Genomic DNA, 9,092 nt, shown 5'->3' with positions numbered 1-9,092 from the left:
TATTGTTGAGCTATATTTTGTTCGGCCTTGACTGCGAGCCACTGCGATCGACACCACGCAACGCCGCCATGGATGCCGCCAGCACCTTTTTGTGTTGAGGCCGTAGCGCCATATTACGCTCGTTAGTTACTGCGGGGGCCGTTTGTGGGGCCGTTCTCGCACATTAAAATGTCTAAAAGACACAGAATAGATGTAGGAGATTCTCCTGTAACCAAGAAAAGGTTTGTACGAGTTTTCTGGCTCGTCTTTTGCTTGATTGGTGGCATGTTGAAACGATATCGTTCGTTGTTTATTAGGCCTATTTTCTGCTTCGTATGTTGAAACTAATCTCTGCTTCTATGTCAGGAAATATTATGGTCAGCGATCATCAATGTCGTGTTGATACTAGCCAATGCAATAATGCAGCCAGTTCGTTTCACTTGTCTGTTGATTGTCTTGCCACTAATTACGCACGCTGCTCTTGCGACGCGCTTTCCTGTCGGTGTCTCCTGTTTAATTTAAACAAGTGCGTTTGTCTTTTCGCACGTGGTACGAGAGCGTAAGCTTTTATATTAACGTCTCTCCTTGTCTTGTACTTTAAGTGGTCGTAAAACAGTGAACGTATCCTGTGTTTTGCTACGCACTTGGCTGTGCAAGACTGCTGCAGCGCGGTGGGATGCCGGTCGGCAAGCCTGCAGTGCTTCATTAAAAACTTTAGGTTTTTCTTTATAAACTGTCATAGTGGAATATAGTCATTGCTAGCATCGTCTCTACTGGCGTAATTAAAGTGGACGTCTTTTGGGTCAAGCAATCTTGAAACTTAGGAGAACTACAGGCAAGTTTCTGATGCCGGTCTTTTTTGTTGTGTAGCATGGTTTGTAAGACAGTTCATATTTCACTATTGTCGTATAATTTCTGCATCTGTTCAGTGATAGGCGCCTTTTAGAACAGGTAATTTCACCTCTTTTCCATGTGCAGCGTTCGTATTGACTATGGAGTTTTACGTCTCGATGTGGGGTACGATTTACGCTGCAGCGGAGGGCTTCGGAATAATTTTCGCCACTTGGAGTTGCCTGAACCGAAACTTATGCATACTGCTTCACGTTTTGACAATGATGTAGCTTGCATGGCGGCTGATTGTAAATTGAGGTAGTCGACTTATTCATTCATTCACAGCTGTGCCTCACTTTGGCATGGGGTGTATAATTGGCCATTCAGAAGTTGTGGGCTTGCAAGAATAAGCGCGCAGCGTCGTTCTGTGGACTACTTATTTAGTCTCTCAAGTTTGCGAGGTTTTCCCATTTTTTAAAACCTGTCATCTGCAATATCCCAAAAAGGACTGAGTATTAATAGATAAAATAGCGCACACTCGATTCCGTGTAGACTAGGCTCATGCTCTATGTTAATGCTTAAATTAACCCTATTGATATTGCATACTGCCCTTTGTGCTCAGGCTCTGTCACATGGGTACTTTTGGTCGTACTAGAGCCATTGGAAACTGAGCTTTGTATGTTGAGTGCTGCTACACAATTATTTGCCTTCTGCATTACTTTTACCCTATAACAAACATTACTGAATTATAGTGTACTGCTTCAGACAGATTCAGCGTTGCTTGGTATGCAGGTGGTGAGCTGTTGCAATGAATGTCTGTGTAGCATCATAATGCTTTAACTGGAGAAGCCTAGCTTGGGTTGAGTTCACTCGGTTTAAATGGTCCTCTAGACAATTAAGCAGCTCTTAACCCCATAAATAGGTATTTATATAAGAGGAGATTGCACCGAATTTAGCTTTATAATTATCACATCCTTTCGACCAAAGGACCAAGTCTCATTTTATTGGTTGCAGTGGGTATATGATACAACCAGCATATTACACAGAACACCACCTCATAATGATTGTTCTGAGACCCTGCACATGAATAACATAAAAATAACAGCAGTAGAATAAAGAATAATGCTGATGTTACATGTAATAAATCATACCAGCTAATTCACAAATAGGTTATCTGTACATTCAACATATTGTACAATTCTTTGCAAATTCACAAAGAACTTATTGTGAAAGAAAAGGCTGCAAATGATGGCAGACTTGAGTCCCACAAGTAAGCAATCTCGCTGTTTAATTGCTGTGTACACCGTTCATTTCTCTATAATTAGTGCGAGCTCCTCAGAGTGCATTTTTGAAAAGCAAATCTTGTGGGATTAGTGTAAATCCTGCAAGAATTGCCCCTGCAAGATTTTTTTATGTATTTAGCATACCTTACAGGTTGGGGCATATGTGAGGGTGCCATATGTAGAAGTAGGGGTACAAAAAAGTGCTAACTATGCAAGTATACAATTTAAATACAGTGTAACAATGACAGTAATAACTAATTTCAAAAATGAGACAATCACTCAAAAAATATAGATCAATTTGTGGAACTGCGTAATGAAGCGATGCTGCGACAAGATGAGTGATGCAAGGCTGAATGGCTGAAAGTTTCGCTATGGGGGACAAACAAAAAGAACAAGACGAACTGTCCTGTGTTGTTCTCCTTGATCTTTTTTTTTTTTCACTCTTTGTAGGGCGCAAAAGCTGGAAAAAGTTTTGTAGGACACCATTTTTGTTTCATGGAAGGAGAGGTCTCACTCCTTGTTTATGTTTAGACTTCTCATTTCTGTATGTGTTTAGTCACGATGGAAAGCCAGCTCCTGCTGAAGTAAGGTAGCAAAGAATGTAGCGTACTGCTGCATTAAGTATTTTTTTGGTGGGTGTGTTACTGCAGAGTGCAGGAACATGTTTACTTAGGTTCCTAAAGCATATTTGAGCAGTCATCACAGTTTTAATGTGATCGATATAAGTTAATGAGCTGCTCTTGTATGTGTTCCTAACTGCTCTATTGATATTGTTTGAGCTGACTGGTGCTGGTGTGATATTTAAAAGGTGGTGGTGGTTATTTGGAGGAGAAACGTTTGAAATGTGCCTAATTTCTGCTGCTCAAGCAGAGATTGGGCTGAAATAAAGTGGCCTGACTGAAGACTACCAGCTTCTGCATTGCCCGGAAGTCGTTTTATCTGTATGCATTCTCTCGGGGAGAAAAAAACTTTTCACTGCATGTTTGCAAAAGATTTTGAGGTATTCACGTGCATTCTTTCTGCACATTGCTCACGTCTCATTGCTTTGTACACATTACCTTGCCTAATTCATACCAAGACAAGAGAGGTCACAATTGCTCAAGTGTGAGTGAACAAGGGCAGCCTCAGCCCTGGAGCCAGCGTTTTGACACTGAAACTTGTGCCAGCGTTGTTGCCTTTGTGAAGAGAAGTTCGTTTTGTTGTAAAATTGGCTCTAGGCTGTGGCTTTGTCTTCTCACCCACTGTTGATCAAAGTGCATAGCTGCTGTCATCTTTGAGCTTGTTACCATGTTGTGATAACTTACCTTCTGATCCTTTTTTTCTTGGGGGGGGGGGGGGAAGTTAAGGCATTTGAAAAGTGCTGTTCTTACTCTTACCTTCTGTGTAAAATTGTGAATTCATTAGTATGACAGTGCTTTTGAGCCAAAGCTAAGAGGTCATAGGTCATGTTAATGGTGTTACTAGTGTGACATTTTGGCCTGGAAACACTCTTGAAGAACAACTCTGATGATTTTTTCACCATGTTAGAGAAGTGGTCACTTTAGACTTATGTGCACCACCTGTCACACAAAATAGTTCAATTTGTCTAACACGAAGAATTTTAAATAAAAGGCACTACTTTGAAAATGAAACTTGACTGGGTGGCCCGGGAAGCCCTCCATGATGCCAGGTGTAGCATTAGAGAAGGCACGCTCTGGGGACAGCAGCATTGATGTGACATCTTGGGACGTGTTCTGTTGCAACAGATTTGATAATGAAAGAACACTTAAACAGATAGCTTTCTGCAGGTGACATTGCTGCCAAAACCTTTATGCTAACAGTTAAATTGAACACAGTAGCTCATGGAAATATGTCCTGCCCATGTTATTTGAAGATGTCTTCACACTATGTTGGCAGTAGTGCTGCTGCTCCCATGGTGATACTGTGAGTATAGTGTGGCCAGGGGTAATTATGCGTATGATATACCCCGATCAGGAGTGCTCTAATTTTAGGAAAGTGCGCAACCCACAGTTGTTTTGCTTGGTGCACATGATGAAAGTGTGCGCACAATGTGCAATACAAGTTTAGTCTAGAACACAAGCCTAAAGAAATTGGAGTCGCCTGTTAATAGATGCACCATGTTAGCATCTATGCATCGCTCTATGAAAAAATCACGAACTGTGACATTCTTTTTCTTTGTAGAACATCTGGCAATTCTTAGGACTGCAGCACTATGAAATACGTCCTTGCAATTCTCGCACGTCCACAACCTATTGAGGGCTTTGGTTTAAATGTCCCTCAACATAGTTGCTACACTGGGTTCAGAGGATAATCAATAATCCGACTTCCCTGGACAGTAAACATTGTTATACTATGTGTGTTATGCATGCACATACGCAAACTGCAATATGGTAAGCAGTCGGAAGGCTATCCAATCATTCATACATATATGTAAAACCATGAACAAAGAGAGAGAGCAAGGAGGGGAAAGGCAGGGAGGTCAACCAGACGAGCATTCGGTTTGCTACCCTACACTAGGGGTAAGGAAAAGGGGACCATGAACAAAAATTTGGATACATCATATGGTGTCAAAAAACATTTTGTGAACTAGATGTTCAGCCTGAAATTTAGTGGCACAATGTGAGTCTTTGTGGGCTTGACCAACAATGGGTGAATGCCCCAGTTCCAGGCTACACTGTTGTGATGCAATAAAATTTAATTTAATTGACAATGCATGATTGTCATAACACCGAGGCAAAAGGCAACAGTGTCACCTGACTAGGTGCCTAGCACCTTGTGACAGAATCAGTGCAGAAACAATGGTTACATCCGCATTTAACAAGACATACTTTTTATACATTTAAGTATAATTATGTATAAACTTCAAATATATTTAACATTGAAGACACATTTTATACTAAATACAACTTGAAACATAACAAATGGAGTTCACCATTTTCATCAAAAATGCCTGAAAAAAAAAAAGCATGACAAGAAACACACACTAGAAGTGTGCACCACCTTCGGATCACCTGAAAGCTTGGGCATAGGCAGCCTGACGTCATGACTCAGGGCTGGGTTTGGGTGGCGATTAGTGACGCCAACTGCTACTGCACTGCCTCTGGAGGACGAAGAAAACAAGAGCCGATAGAATGCGCTCTCGTTCTGCACCAGGCTGTTTGCCGCATCCACTGCTCTACCTTCCCCCCAAAATGTTCGGACAGTGACATGCCTCGTCAGCTGCCACCGTATTGTCTTCCTACAGTATTTTTTTGGGATAGGCCGGGCTATGTAGAGCGCCCAACTCGAGCCCAAAACGTGAGTGTTATCGACCTTTTACAATGAGCAGTTTGTGCCCTGCACAGTAAGAGGCGCCACATGTTCGCCGCAATTGAACGCCTTCTACATCCGGAGGAAGAGAGAGAATAAACTTCATTTGAAAAACAAGTCGGAAATTCTTCCTCAATGAGTGGGGCCCTCAGTCCAGGGCTCCATTGCCATGCGTGACTTCGCGAGCCCGCTGGATCAGCCGTTGCTGTTCCTGCCGGCTTGAGCTGAGCAGTGCAGACTCCCCAAGAGGAAAGGGTAGGGTTGGGTATAGGAGGAACACCTGAAGGGTTAGGGCATTCCCATGTAGAATGGTAAACCGTGTGTTTGGCCCCATAGTACAGACAGTAGGAAGGGTGTAGGGTGGGATGAAAGAGATGTAGCATGTGGAGACAAAGAAATGAATTGGTCTGCAGTAGCCGCCAAGAAGCAGCATCTGCCCTATTAAGTAAAGGATGAGGAGGGGGATAGCTATGGCCGCCCTGTCAGAGCAAGCAGGCATTAGCTCCCAATGGTTGCTCCAGCAATGTTCTGCCCAGAGGCCGGGGATTGCTAAATACTATTTATTTTAATGTGGAAGAGTAGAAGGAAGGTGTGGGGATGAGACTGTGCGAGCTTCATCCACCTCAGCTGCACAAGGAGTGCCCGTGTTTATGACCATTCGTAATGCATGCCTTTCGGCAAAGCGAGCGCAGCAAACTCGACTAATAGTGCTGGATAGCCAATTGCTAGCAATAACTGGCAACCGATTGCTGGAAATAACTCCCAGGTGTAACAATATAGCGTTACGCCCACTGCTGGCACTACATATCGCAAAATGTTAAAGTTAGATAAGCATGCAAGTCAGTGCTATGCCCTCCCTATGCAAGCGCGACTGATTTACTGCAGCAATTTCACTTTCCATAACAGTGATGCAAGTAATTGGAAAACCATTCCCAAGTTGGCCGAATAGAATAACGTGGTTGGAACTATCCACCGTGATGGGAGCAGTTCACAAGCAGGAAATTTCTGCACACACACACACTCCTATTCCAGAGCTAAGTCTTCGCCCATACAGCTAACGACAGGTGCAATGCTGAAACAGCCTTGCGAATCTATTGCTTTAAAGACTAGAATATAAAGGGTGAAAGCAAACATCAGGCTGCTACATTCGTCGCCTTCAGCCAATAAGCTTGCACATAAGACTGCAATTCAGACGAAACGGACGATTAAAAGGTACACTTACACTGCCTCTGCGGCTTTAACCTGTGTTGCCTTGTTTGAAGCTTGTTTGAAGCCCTAGTCATTAGACAAGCTGTTGTATCTCCATAACAAGTTGTGTGTTTTGTGTGTATTGTGGGCTTTTATGGTTAATTAGCTTCAATGTAGCAAATAAAATGTCATTTAACCTAAAAAGATTACTTGGTCACTGCAACAAATCCTTTGACAGTGGCAGTTTGGGTCAGGCTCAAATTTTTTATGCCTGGTGGGCTGGGCCGAGCTTTTGACACAAGCAGTGGGCTGGGCTTGGACTCAGAAATGCGGCCCATGCACAGCTCTAATACACACATAGATGCATCTGTACACACAAAAATTTTAAAAGTTTACCCTTGTACTAATACAGAACATATCAATTAAAAAAAAAAAAAAGCACGCTTTTGCATTCTGAAATATGCAAGTTTTGCTTGTGGTGGTGTATGTGCTTGTTAATTCTCAAGTATAAATTTTGTATTTTTAAAGTACAGTTTTTGTACGTCATACCCAACAATGGTAGATAAGTTTTCTGTTTGCGGAGAACAGTTAACTACAAATACAGAATTAACTAGCTAAGGTAGCCTGTGCATTGCATGATTGTGCGCTTCACGTGTTCATGCTTCATCCAATTTGGCTATATTCTGCCAAAAGTTTTTTTTTTTTTTTTACCTTATGACTTAGGGTTTTATATATGTACAACTCTCTCCTGTATTTTCAGTTGTTAGCATATCATGGCCATTGCTTCTTATGTTGATAGAGAGATTCAGGTGTGCTCAGAAAGACATGTTCATGACGAGGCAGCTGCAGACACTTTTGGTTTATGCTTTGCGAATTGATCACTATAAGCCACCAATTCCATCGTGCTGTCATGGCATATGTGCATTTTTTTTTTTCCGTCATGCTGGACCTTCTCGGAGCTATCACTTAAATCAGTCTGTATAAGAAATCAGTTTGTCTATACAGTCCGTTTAGTGAATTCTTGGGTAATCTTGGTCGTAGAAGTTTCCATGCAAAGACAAAGACTCTTGTGGCTGGATTGGAAACGAAGTCGCTCTACTTACCGACGTGGATCTACTTCTTTAGGTGTAAAGACCCACAGAAATCTAGCTGTCTACATTGTTACACCAAGCAGGCACCGGTGACTGCCACCATATAGCTTTGTTAGACCTCGCCATGAGTTCTTTGGCATGTTCTCAAGACAATGATGAGTTGGTGCACCTTGGCAGTGAGTTTTGTCACCACATAGTCTACACTGCCGGAAATAAACAATATCATTTGCAGCAGGTCATTGCCGTTTACTGATCACGACCAGCTCCAATACATCCGCAGGAAGGCGGGCTCTGCATGTATAATGAAGCTGCAGCACATCCTTAGATCTGTCTTGAAACAGGCAGGCATTTAAAGACACGCTCCTCAGTTATGATTTGAAGTCTTGAAGCATGGCTAAAGGCTGTAGGCTCTTTACCAGCTGCTGCTTGGAAAATGCACAGATGAAATATGATACCCAGGAAAAGTGGTAGCAATGTCGGGTGCAAGCATTGCGTAAATAAGAACCATGTTTGCTGCTTGTGTCAATAAATCTGGAATGAGCCTGTGAACCAATGTGACTAAGTTTATTTTTGCTTTTTGTGCCATTTTTGCAGAGATCGGGACTTTGACAAAGACTATGATCGAGATGACCGGAGCAAAGAGAAAATGGATAACTGCCATAATATGCAGTCAGTGCCAGTGGTAAGTTTTGTGGATTATTCATTTTTGCTGTGTTTGTTGCTTTTTTTTTTCTTGGGAAGGTAGGTGTTGTCGCTGTTTCTGGAAGCTGTCGACAATGAAACAACTGCTAGTACACACAGTTGATCATTATTACATAGTATGTAATTTGGAAAGCATTAAAACAGTGAATTGCTCCTCAGTTCATGCCTTATTTTAAACTCATCTTGCAGGCTTCAAGCAGTATTGCCATGTACGGCCTGTTGACTGTGCCTCCAGAAGCAGAACGTGTGCTTTACATGCATACTTTTTAACGCGATAGCATTAAAGGCCCCATGTCGCAGAAAATCCGGTGTCGCCGTGGGTGTGCTGGCGTCGTTAGCGGGAATAATCATCCCAAACCATCCGGTGACAAAAAACCGTGCAGGCCCTCCGTGTGGTGCAAAGCGTTAGTGAACAAAATTGAATTTCTCGAAGTAAAATCTATCAGAAAAATCGTTAAGTATGACTTAACCACAACCTACAGACGTGATAGTTTCGGATTGTAATTTGAATATACGAAAAAACATAAGTTGCCAGGAAGCCTGATAAGCAGCCAGGGATCTTTGAATGCTATCGCGTTCCACTCTTAAAGGCGAAGCTTAAAGGGACAATAAAGAGAAACAGGAAGTTCAGCTGGAATAAAAGAGGGACCTTCAGGAATGTATGCAGTTTTTGTTGGGTGCAAAAATATGAGTTATTAGCGGAGAAATT

The 9,092-nt window shown here is 42.3% G+C and overlaps 1 protein-coding gene across 1 annotated transcript in view; it reads left to right on the top strand.

Annotated features, from left to right (window-relative positions):
• The first annotated feature begins 62 nt into the window (after positions 1 to 62).
• LOC119431853 (putative pre-mRNA-splicing factor ATP-dependent RNA helicase PRP1) overlaps positions 63 to 9,092 on the top strand; it is an 82,610-nt gene continuing 73,580 nt past the window's right edge. Inside the window, exons 1-2 of the mRNA XM_037699307.2 lie at positions 63 to 221; positions 8,276 to 8,363. Of these exons, the coding sequence (XP_037555235.1) occupies positions 169 to 221; positions 8,276 to 8,363 (141 nt within the window). The 5' untranslated portion in view covers positions 63 to 168. The remainder of the gene's footprint in view (positions 222 to 8,275; positions 8,364 to 9,092) is intronic.

This window comes from Dermacentor silvarum, chromosome 1, assembly GCF_013339745.2.
Source record: "Dermacentor silvarum isolate Dsil-2018 chromosome 1, BIME_Dsil_1.4, whole genome shotgun sequence".
NCBI classification, from domain to species: Eukaryota; Metazoa; Arthropoda; class Arachnida; order Ixodida; family Ixodidae; genus Dermacentor; species Dermacentor silvarum.
The sequence above is the reverse complement of the archived record's forward strand: the minus strand, read 5'-3'. Positions and strand labels throughout refer to the sequence as shown.